General features: G+C 41.3%; 1 protein-coding gene across 2 annotated transcripts in view; it reads left to right on the top strand.

The window, feature by feature from the left end:
- The window catches only part of MET (MET proto-oncogene, receptor tyrosine kinase), a 172,632-nt gene that overhangs the window by 88,765 nt on the left and 71,458 nt on the right, over positions 1 to 12,409 (top strand). For both annotated transcript variants that reach the window (XM_060244858.1, XM_060244856.1), the window contains one exon: positions 7,946 to 8,080. In XM_060244858.1, the coding sequence (XP_060100841.1) occupies positions 7,946 to 8,080 (135 nt within the window). The remainder of the gene's footprint in view (positions 1 to 7,945; positions 8,081 to 12,409) is intronic.

The raw sequence follows: 12,409 nt of genomic DNA, 5'->3' as shown, positions 1-12,409 counted from the left end.
ACAGCAAGAGACCTCTGAGATACCGCTATAACCACTGGCCAACTCCCATCTTTTTCTTGGTTTGGCCCGGCCCATGGGCATTGTTGGGGGGGGGGTGCTCCCTAAATTTATGGGGAGGGAACTTCTCCATAAAGTCATAGATAGTGATAATGCAGGCCCCTCCCTGTGATGTCACTGGCTCCTCCCTATGATGTCACTGGATCAAATGTCTCTGGCTGCCCCAATTCCTGTGTTGGTTGCCCGACAGGGGCTTAGCCCCCACTGGGAAAATCTGGGCGGGGGCTCTAGACCCCCAGCCCCCACGTACTTTACACCTATGCCTCCATGATCCTTCATCTGCAGTCTGAAGTGGTACAGCTCATTCTGCCACATTATCCCACCGTATTCTCTTGCATGGCTGGTATGCAGTTCAGAGGGACCAGTACATTTAACTAGCCAGAGCATAAATGTTATTGCCGTAGTATCCCTTTTGTCTTGGTTGCTCACTGCTATTTTTAGGGTATGTAGAATAGCTTCACAGCAAGACATGGAAAACTAGGTGAATTGTGTCTGCAAGAACAATGGTGGTGTAAATCTTGAAGAAGAGAAATTAGTAAAGAACTAATGTAGGCTGTGATCAGACGGGCAATTTGGCCTGATATAGTTGCTTTACTCTGATGGATTAAATGGGCTCATTCACACACCCACATCTGGCAGCAGTTCCCCAGTCATACTCACCCCATTGTAAGATGAGTTGGAGATGGAGTAAGTAAACAGCAGATCAGCAGGAACTCCTTTGCATATTAGGCCACACATCCCTGATGTAGCCAATCCTTCTGGAGCTTACAGTAGGCCCTGTACTAAGAGTCTTGTAAGCTCTTGGAGGATTGGCTACATCAAGAGTTCCTGCTATCAAAAAAGCCCTTAAGCAGATGAATTCCAGTGCTTTTGGATCCCCACACATTCATCCTGTGTTGCTGGATGTCTGAACTCCCCTGGTGTGCACTCAAACTGGTTCAGAAGAGTGAACCTGTAAATCCATTTTTGCCATTCTGTTTTTTAAAATGATAGAGCATATGTGCATGGATGCATATGGGAACCCAAGAAATGTGGGTTTTTTTTAAAAAAAGTCAAAGTTGTTTTTAAAAACAAACAAAAAAAAACAAGACCAGACGGCATGCTCTGTGGTTGACACACTGTACTAATGTGAATGGTCAACCATGGAAGAAGCACGTGTTGTGGCCAAGTCGGGGTGAGAGTCTGATCGAAAATCTCCTTCACAAAATGTGATGGAGAAATTAGGGGTGTGCCCAAACTGTGCTAACTTGCCAGTCTGACCACAGCTGTAGTTTGTATGTGTGAATCCTCTGCAGACAACTGGAAATAATATTAACTGTACTTGGTTACTACACATGGGGTTGGGGGCTGGTCAAGAAATTGTGTGCATCAGTATTTTGAATTTCACTAAATTTTCAGTTTGAAAATAGTGGTAGCGAAGTTGCTTCATATCAATGTAATTTCCTTGAAAGTTAAGCAATTTGCCTGGCTGGCTGACTCTTTCTCTGTGTGTGTGTGTGAAATTAACACCTGCAACCAAGTGAGTGTTTTGAAGCAGCACATTCTTAATGGTCCATTCAGATGGAAATGTTAAAGTCTTCGAAGTAGATCCGTTCTATACAATGGGCTGGAATGATATAGTGTTTTAAAGCAATCTCTTCACATGTGCTCTTTTAATAAGGATATGCTGAAAATCCTGTGAAATACGGTAAAGTTGACTTTAGGCATATCTGTTCTGGATAATGGCTTACACCTGCTAGACGACCGTGGAAAAATAACAAGGCAGAACTTGGTTCAGTTTCAAGTAAGCCTCTGTTTTTTTAGAAAACATCTTGAAATGTGCATAGCGTAAATGCAGCGCTAATAGTCAGCAATGCTGATCCCCACTCTAATAAAGTTCCTGCAGGCATTTTTAGTGAAAATAATTGTGGCCTTAAAATGCAGGCTTCTCTGTATATTAACTGGTAGTCAAAACTTATGGCAATACTTTAGGATCAGTTGGTATAATACATTCTTTCCAGCGTTTTTATCTAGTAGCCCCACATTTTTAAGACCATGTCTCACTTGCTGCATGAATGATACATTAATCTTGGGTTTTTCAATACTGATCTTGGGTTGTTCCGTATAAGGCAGCTTCACGTACTCACTATTTCTATAGACTGCAATTATTGAGATATTCTGGCCTTGCTGCTGCTTTAGTGGCAAGATGTAGCTATCAGTAAGTGCAGCTTAGTTATCAGTAAGTGTAGCTTACTAAACCTAACTTTGCCATTTAGTCAGGAGCCTTTGGTACATATTTCTTTTCCCATGTTCCAGGCTTGTGGGAGAAATGGGTTGAAACTGAACTGTCTGGGTCAGATTCCAGTCCTTGACAAAGTGTGGTTAATAACACTAACAGTAGAGATCATTTCAGGGAGCTAACAGTGCTGGTCTGTGGTATAAGAGCAAGATTTGAGTCCACTGGCAATTTAAGAACCAACGAGATTTCCAGGGATTTTTCAAGAGTCAAAGTTCCTTTCATCCGATAATGAAGAATGCTTTGACTCTTGAAAGCTTACATCTTGGAAATCATATTGGTCTTTGGGGTGCTACTGAAAACCAACAGTGTTATCATTTTGAGATCTGAAACTCATTCTCACTACTCTGAGGGTTCAAGAATAAGTGCTGTTCAGGAGTGTTGTTTTTTTTTAAAGGTGAAACCTCAGTTTATCCAAAGGCCTGACTAGTACTTGAATAGGAAACTGCCTGCTTACCCATGTACCTAGAACTGCCTTGAGCTTCCTTGGAGGAAGGAACACACACACATACAATAAACAGTTGAAACTTTTTAGAAGTGTTTTAGTAGAGAGCCAGTTTGGTGTAGTGGTTAAGTGCGCAGACTCTTGTCTGGGAGAACCAGGTTTGATTCCCCACTCCTCCACATGCACCTGCTGAGTGACCTAGGGTCAGTTACAGTTGTTGAAAGTATATTAGTAATGATCAAAACAACTGGAACCAGTGTAATCAATGGAAATAACAGAAAAACCACCAGGAGCAATGAAATTTACGCATAAATGTGTATAAATATTTTAGTGCAAGCTTAAATGAAACCTAAACAAAAATAAACTAAGGAACACTGAGCTTTCAGTATATGAATTTTCCCACACAGTCTTTCAGCAGCTCTGTAAATCGGCTTCCTTCAAGTAGACTCAGTTGTGGGTGAACGTTTTTTACCTCAGTGCTCGACTTATAACGACGTGGAGAGAGTAAGGAAGGAACCGCTTATGAAAGGACTCCTTACGGTTTTGATCACTTCGTCAGCCTCCTTCTCCCGATGTTACACAGAGCCTCAGCTCAATTTTTTCAACATGGATCTATGAATGCTCTCATCAGTTGCTGCCGGAGAGCATGCATAGACCCATGTTGAAAAAATTGAGCTGAGGCAAAAAACGTTCACCCACAACTGAGTCTACTCGAAGGAAGCTGATTTACAGGGCTGCTGAAAGACTGTGTGGGAAAATTCATATGTTGAAAGCTCAGTGTTCTTAGTTTTGTTTAAATTTCATTTAAGCTTGCACTAAAACTATTTATATGCATTTCTGTGTAAATTTCATTGCCTCCAATGGTTTTTCTGTTATTTCCACATTCTTGAAAGAGTTGCTCTCTTAAGAGCAGTTCTAGAAAGAGCTCTCTTAGTCCCACCTACTTCACAGGGTATCTGTTGTGGGGAGAGGAAGGGAAAGAGATTGTAAACCTCTCTGAGACTCTGAGTGAACGGTGGGGTATAGATCCAAACTCTTATCTTCTTCTAGAGAAAGATGACATAATTCCAGCAGTTCCTACCTTTCCTCGTTTTAGAGAGATACTACAGAGATAAGGTGCTGATTGATGGGTGGTCTTATATAAGCTAGCGTTACATTTTTTATAAATTGCCCCAATTTCACAGTGTAGGGAAATCATATTAGGTACGTTGTTGTTTTTTTTGCAGCTTCAAAAATAGTGTTAATGACCAGGAATAGTCCAGGATAGGTTGCAAGCTTTATTGATTGATCTCTGTGTGCTATAGCGCCATCATAGCTCTGGCACGACAGTGGTGGCCATGTATCATTTGTATCATATAATCAAGCAGTGTGGAGCATCTTTAGTCTGCATTGCCAGGGCAAAGCTTGTTTATTTGCTATGAATTCCAGCTTCAATAAAAATGTGCCCTTTCGTGCTGAAGCACTAGGCTGCTCTCTCTGGTACCATGGAAACAAGACCTAAAGCTTCTTGCATTGCTTTGTGGTGCATCCTAGACATATTTCATGGGTTAGCACTGTTGCTTAGTCAAAAAATAACATTTGGCAATAAAAGGGAACCTGAATGAATGATAGCAAACCATGCTACTTGGCATTTTCATTCCATGGGAATTCAAGAGATAACATGGGTTAATGATCAATTGTAAAGGTATTTGCAGCACTTACCTCTCCTTAATACCAGCATCAGCCTATCTTTCACACCATGTTACATTTTATTTACTTTTTAAACATCATTTCCTGGCCAGAAAACCAAAAATGATCTAAAATGCAGTATGTCAGAATGCCATCTAAACTCATTTGAAGGAATATATGTTCCTCCCACCCCACCCCCAGTGCATTGTCAGGCAGTGGCTGCAAAGTTGTACCAAAGTTTATCCATGCATATTCTAACTGCTACAGTTGAGGGTGGTATCACACACTTACAGAAATGCCTATCATATCAATCTTTTAACGTGTTACTTCAGAATAACCCGATTGACTTAACTGACACTTTTCAGAATATGTAACATGAAGATGTACGCTCAATCAACCTCTGTTAATTTTTATTGGCACAGGATTACATCCTGTAATAATTACTCTTTACCTAAAACTAAGACTCTCCCACACAACTTTTACTTAATTTAGAGGACTCCGAAAAGGTAAAATGCAGCAATAACTTTTTAACAATATCTGTATTATAACATGTTTTGACAGAATTAGGATAAATATACTTTTCAAAACATGTATATAAAGTTCTTCATTAACCTGTGTTGAGATTTTTAGGAAAGAACCATATCTTGCGGAGCTTCAATTTGTTGACAGAATTTGCTAGTTGCCTATCCAAACTCATGGCAACATAGAAAAAATATTACAGATTCAAATAATAGGTAATTTAAATTCAATATATGATTCAGATACCCAAGAACAAACATGGCATCTAGAAAAATAAAAAAAATAAAAAGAACAGTGACACAAGAATTTTAAAATAAATTTTCAGTGTCTGGCAAAGAGTATATAACGATCAATCTTGTTTGGTGTCCCTAGATAAAAGGTAAGGCAATTGATATAGAAGAAGGTTCTGCTTGCCATATTCTGGGCATATATTGTTCAGCATTTTTAAAATTATGACCAACACTTTTGGAACTGTGTTTAGGAGAAATTAGCAGATAACCCAAATGTCTGTGCATTCTCTGCAACTCCTTCTGTCAGAAGTGAACAGTAGTGCCCTGAATGAACTTAGACCTTAAAACAGTCTTCAAAGACTGTCCTATATAAACATAAGCTAAAAGAACAGAATAGAATGTGAAATATTAGTGCTGAATTGAAGCTTCTTACCAACATGAGAACCAATGTGATGTGGCAGTTTGAGTGTTGGACTAGGATCTGGGAGACTCAACCTGATTTCGCACTAGGGCTTGTTCCAGGTGGAGAGCCCTTTTGCCCCCTGGCGTTTCTTTCGGTTTTCACACAAGCTGCCCCGGAGCTGCAAGTTGGCATGCTGCTTTTTCGTGGCAAGCAGAAACCTCTTGTAAGAGGATCTTGCTAAATGCAGAAAAGTGGCGCACCAACTCACAGCTCCAGAGGAGTTTGTGCGAAAACCAAGAGAAGCTCTGGGGGCAAAAAGGCTCTCCACCCAGAACAAGCCTAGTACGAAATCGGTCTCAGACTCTAATCCCAGTGCTGCCATGGAAGCTTGCAGGTGACCTTTAACCAGCCATACACTCAGCATAACCTACCTTGTGGGGTTGAGGTAGGGATAAAATACAAAAAGGAACAGTATAAGTTGCTTTTGTAGTCTCCATTGGGAAGAAAGGGGTATAAATAAAGTAAATAAATACTACATAGGATTATCACTACTAAAATCATGGCAAATATCATCCATGTATCTGAGAGCCAAACTGTGGGCTGGACACAACCAGCTTTTCCTCTGGTGAAAAAGGGAGAAAGGAGTTACCTATGATGACCAAAGTTATGGTGGGATCACAAAATCTACATTAACAGAAGCCATGTACTGTTGGAGTGCAGGAACTGTAAAAAGGAAGGGAATGTACTGAGATTGAGGGGAAAGGTTGACTGGATCCAACCCTACATCTTATATGCAAGGCATGTAATTGGATTTCCTGTTTTGGGGGGGGGCGGGGGCTGCCATTTTAAAGAAGTAATTCTTGAGGGTGGATCTTGTGGAGGGGGTTTCTAAACTCCTCTCCCCAATGCCATCTACTGATCAAAATGATCACCCTGGCTGTTGTTTTCCTCATGGACAAGAATGTATAATGGCAAAGGCCTTAACACCATTTTCCCCAGGCTCCACTGCTTTCACTGCTGCTTGTACCAATCTGGCAGTTTAGTGCAACCATATTTCATAACAGAAACAAAGTGAGAGATGAAGTCATGAATTTCCTGCATGACATGAAGCTTAGCTCTGCACTCAGGCAAGGAAGCAGTGTACAGCATCCCAAATAAATTGCCTGAGCACAGTGGTTTTCAAACTGTAGCAACCCAAGGACTCCCAATTACTTTAAAATTTTTATACAGACCGCAAACCTATTGATGTTTCTTTAGTGTAATCTTGCATAGAATTCATATCCCCGCTATGGATATAAATGTAGCAGCATCTCCTAGTATATGGTTATTACATGTTTCATTGTCTTCTCCCTTCCTCTCCAAAGACTGTGTCTCAGCTGGGTTCACAAACCAGCCTGCTTCTGGCGTGTCCCCTGGTTCTGCAGACATCCCCCCCCCCCCGAATACTCTTGTAGAGTGTCAGGGATCTATAGACATCAGATTGAGAACCACAATCATACATATAGTATGAAGTAAGTACTCCAGAATACTTGGAGAATCAGAGTAAGACATCTATCATTACTAATAGCTATTTCTGCTACTTTCAAAAAAAATTATCAATGAAATAATTTTACTCTACCTTTCTATTCACATGGAATCCTCAGAGTGTTGGGGAGGGACTGTGGTTCAGCAGAAGTATCTCTGCTTTGCATACAGAAGGTCCCAGGGCTCAATCCTTGGCATCTCCAGTTAAAAGGACCAGGCAGTAGGTTATGTAAAAGACCTGAGAGCCTGGAGAGCCACTGCCAATCCGAGCAGACAATACTGAAATTGGTGGACCAGTGGTCAGATTCAGTATAAGGCAGCTTCATGTATATGTGTATGTGTAGGTGGCTAACAGTAAAATAGCAATAAAGCACCCAATCCGTAAAATGTAAACATTGTTAATAGCAGCCAATCTAAATCTTTATTTTTTTTTTCAAGTATAATGCAATATCTCTTCTGAAGTATTGATTTCATTGTCTTTTGGAATTATAATGACATATCCAGGCCTCGGATTCAGTAGGAGCTCACAGAAGCACAGCTCCTGAAACTTTCTGATGGTTTCCCCTCCTCCTTCCCACCTTCCCCATTGAATAGTAGGTGCAGCTGCATAACAATCCCTGGATGAGCTCTACCATGTTTTTCTACAAAATGTCCCCTGGATATATCACATATATGTGTGTGGCAGGGTTGGAGAGAGATTCCTAATGGGTTTTTCTTGGGGGGGTTGTATTGTTAGAGCAATAATGGTAGAAATGCAGCACTGGAGAGTATGAGTTTAAATTACCTGATGCCTATTTATATTTGTAATGTACTTCTTTTTTTAGATAGTGATTTCTCGTTCAGCACACACAACACCATATGTGAACTTCCAACTAGATGTTCATCCTGTTTCTCCAGAAGTTATAATTGAAAATTCACTGGCCAATAATGGATATATCTTGGCAGTCACTGGGAGTAGGGTAAGAACTTCATAATCCTTTCTGCTACTGTATGTATTGATATGGACTCAGAGAGACAGTTTTATGTAAGGATTTCTGCTGTAAATACAGTGAAAGAGGTTTGTTCCACATTCCTCCTGTTTTTCATTTTTGCATTTTGTTCTCTGTTGCTCCAAGGTTGGTCATTGGTTTCTAAGTTTTCAGATCTAAAATGAAACCTGACTCTAACTTATACGATTGTCCAGCAGGTTATGTAGTTCCATTGGATTTGGGGCCCTGACATGTTATGTATAGTTCTGACAGTGCCATCCTTAGCACAGTTTGGTACTGCAATGCTAAACAGAGTTACATTATTCTACATTCACTGGCTCCTGTGGGCTTAGGAGAGTGTAATTCTTTTAGGATTGCACTATAGATTGCTTTCATCAGGTATATTAAGCACACCTTTTATTTTAGAAACCTGTGTATGTTTTAATGCAGGATAGAAACTGGAAGATAAGTAGTCATCTATGAGATGTATGGTCTAGGCAGAGTAACCTTTACACTTTAATTACAGATACAGGAAATAGGGAAAAGCTGATTTAAGTGACATTAGTGAAAGAGACCTACAACTATGTAGCTTGGTTTGTCTACCAGGCCAACAAGCTTCATATTATTTAAAGCAGCTGAAAAAAAAGGGGTAAAAAATCCTTTGCAGCCTTTGCAGGTTCTTGTGTATATTGTTTATTTCCTCAGATGTTTTTTGCTCTGACCAAGGAAGCGAGGAAAGGAATATTGAGAATTGTTTGAACATGAGAACTGTGATGCAAACCAGTGAAAGAGAGGAAATGTAAATATAAGGCTGACACCTTTCTTTTTCTTCAGAGCAGGCTGCTGTGAACTAAAATGCACAATGACTTAACTAAAAGAGTGCGGTTTAGAATTTCCTGGCCTTTGTTGGTTTGTATTAGCTTTAATGTCATTTAAGCAGATTTTCATGCTTAGAAAAAAAAAATTAAAGTGTAGATGACTTGTTGCAGTATAATTAGTAGTTCTTAATTGCTGTTTTACACCATGCTGCTGATATAATCTTGCCTTTAGGAACTTAATATGTGTTCATTTATTATGAAGGTAGCATTATTTGTGTCTTACAAGAGAGCAGTTAAAACAATATGGCCACCATCAGCCAGATAAGATTGGACTAGGGCCTAGTCTGCCTAATCAGTAGGGGCACAATCAGCGTTCCCTGTAAACTGAGTTAGTGTGAGCTGGTTAACAGATTTTTAGCCTCCAGCTCACACGTTTGTCTTAGCTCAGGAAAAATGGCCCCAGATCACACTAATTTATGCAGTAGCTCACAACTTTAATGCAAGTAGCTCACGAAGTAGAAGTTTTGCTCACACGACTCCACAGCTTAAAGGGAGTGTTGTGCACAATACTTTTTAATACCCCACCCCAAATTATTGCGCTTTGAATTAACAGCTGTGCTTTAGATTAATATCTGTGCTTTAACAGCTTTTGGTTTTCAAAGACAAGAAATTATGTTTAATCCCATGGAGCAGATCCAGCCCACACAAAACTCAAATCCACCCCCCAAGCAACTTCCTTCCTGCTTCCTTTCCCAGGGCTGCTACTGCAGCTGCACAGTAGCTTGCTTTTTCCCCAGCTCCTTCAGTAGCTCTTTGCTTCCTGCCTCTTGCCTCCCCCCCCCCTCTCTCACACACACACACGCACAACACACAAACACACAGAGGCACACAGTGAGCTCTGTGGCTGCTTCCTGCTGGAGAGATACAAAGACACACCTCTCTCTCCCTTTGTCTCTCTCTCTCTCTCTCTCTCTCTCTCTCTCTCTCTTTCACACACACGCACACAGAGCTTCCACTTCCTTCTCTGGGGCTGCTCCTCCTCTTTTGGGGAGGAAGGGAGGGGGAGAAAAGACACACAGAGAAAACAAAGTTGGAGCCCCATGATGGCAGCTTCAAGACCTACGTTTTATTCCAAATATAAGCTTTTGCGTGCAAGCACACTTCTTGGAAGGGAGGGAGGGTGGGTGGATGGAAGAATGGATCCCTCTGACAAACACAATGTACACTGAGGACATTATTTTGGCTCATTCTGAAAAGTTGTGCTTAAAAAAAATTGGATTTCCCTGTTCCTATCTGGATTTATTTTTTTTCAAAAAGACCCTAATTAGGAATCAGAACACTTTGACTGGTCCTTATATCTTGGAGGATGGAGTCATTTCAGATGCCAAATTATCATATACATTGGTAATGAGACAGGAAAACTAGCGCTCAGTTCATTCCAGGAGGGTGCATTGTCTTGAGCATTATCAATTGTGATGCAGCAGTCTCTCTTTCTACTCTTCTTTTGAAATCCCTCTGTAAGAGCAATGCTACTCTTAGGTCAGCAACTGAATGTTGTGGTTTCTAATGTCATACTTATGTCCATTTATTCTTTGCATCCTCCTGGACTGAATCCTCCTTGATGGAACTGAAACCTAGGTTTCCTGTCTCGTTACCAATGCTGGTATCTCCACACCTACTAGGGTTGCCAAGTCCAATTAAAGAAAAATCTGGGGACTTTGGGGGCGGAGCCAGGAGACTTTGGGGGTGGAGCGAGGAACAAGGATGTGACAAGCATAATTGAACTCCAAGGGAGTTCTGGCCATCACATTTAAAGGGACAGCACACCTTTTTAAATGCCTTTTTTCCATAGGAAATAATTAATGATAGGGGCACCATCCTTTGGGGCTCATAGAATTGGACCCTCTGGTCCAATCGTTTTGAAACTTGGGGGGGTATTTTGGGGAGAGGCACTAGATGCTACACGAAAAAATTGGTGCCTCTACCTAAAAAAATAGCCTCCCCCGAGCCCCCAATACCCACAGATCAATTCCCTATTATTCCCTATGGGAATCGTTCTCCATAGGGAATAATAGAGTGCCCAGTAGACATTTCCCTCCCCCCCCCCACGCTTTCTAAAGGGGGGAGGGCCTCCAAACCAGGGAATCCCCTGCCTTCTCCCTCTCTCACACACACAAATATTTACTAGATCTTCTTCCTGCAGAACTTTGCTTGCTGTGAAAATGAAAGCAAAAGAAAGGGAGGGGCCGTTCTCCATGGAAACTGTTACTGACCCTTTCCAATTAAGCCTTTCCTGTTTCCTGCGCAGCCTTAAAGGGGCACACATTTTACAAACGGATCAGGAGCTCTACAACAACATGATGCCTACACGTATGTTCTCCCCCCCTCCACCACCACCCCGCTTCCGGATTTTTGGAGAGCGGGGAAGGAGGCTGCAAATTCGGGGGTCCCCCGCCAGGGCGGGGGGGTTGGGATGCCTAACACCTACTAACTCTCTGTATATCACATCTAATCCAATCAAGCTTGCTATTGTCATTCACTTGCTATTGCCTTTTGACATCTGAAATCACCTTTATAAAGTTTATATCTCTGATACTTCACGTTACATTTTATGGCATGCATGGCCCAGTCCAACAAAGTGACATTTATGTCAGATCCAGCCTTTGTATCAAATGAGTTTGCCACCTCTGGCCTAGGCAATTCATGGGTCTCTGGTGGTACAATCCTATACAGAATTACTCAAGCCTGAGACCATTACTTTCAAGAAACCCTGGTGCAGACCTCTGCCACCTGCTTATTATCAGGAACTGGGCAAAACATGCATATTACTTGAGTCTCACTGAAAAAGGCAAGCTATAAATAATGTAAATAAATATTGTATCTACTACTGTTTGCACGATCAGTTATCTTGAATATGAAAGAAAATTGAGTCAAAATTTTTATTTTGTTGTTTAAATCTTTTAATATACTCCATTCTCTGATTCACCCATTCAAGATAATAAACATGCTAGAGTTTGAAGTGAGGAGATAGTATCTCAGCTTAAACTATTCCCAAGTATTCCTTCTTGGGAACAAACTCCATTGAATGAGAACTGGGCTTAGGATCAGGCTGTTACTCAGGGGCCTCCAGCCCTTTTGAGCCAGTAGACACCTTTGGAATTGTGAGACAGGGTGGTGGGTGCAACTACAAACTAGCTGCTGCAGAGGATGAGCCAACCACAAAATGGCTCCTGCAGGAAGTGGAGTCACACACATAGAGGAAGACCATGGGAGAGGGAGAAGAAAGGTAATTTAAAATATATATTTTTGGAAGAAGAAGCAAGAGCAAATAAAATTGTGGTGGCAGCTTATTTTAACTTGCACAGCCCATTGGATCTCCAGTGGCCAGTGAGAAGCTCTGCTGGACAAGAACCCCACCTGGCCCTATCCACTTTATAAAAATACTTGGTAGATGGTAGGAGAGGCATTGACAGGTGTCATGTCACCCATGGGCACACTCTGA

This window comes from Heteronotia binoei, chromosome 8 (assembly GCF_032191835.1).
Source record: "Heteronotia binoei isolate CCM8104 ecotype False Entrance Well chromosome 8, APGP_CSIRO_Hbin_v1, whole genome shotgun sequence".
Lineage (NCBI taxonomy): Eukaryota > Metazoa > Chordata > Lepidosauria > Squamata > Gekkonidae > Heteronotia > Heteronotia binoei.
This window is presented reverse-complemented; position numbering and strand designations above follow the sequence as displayed.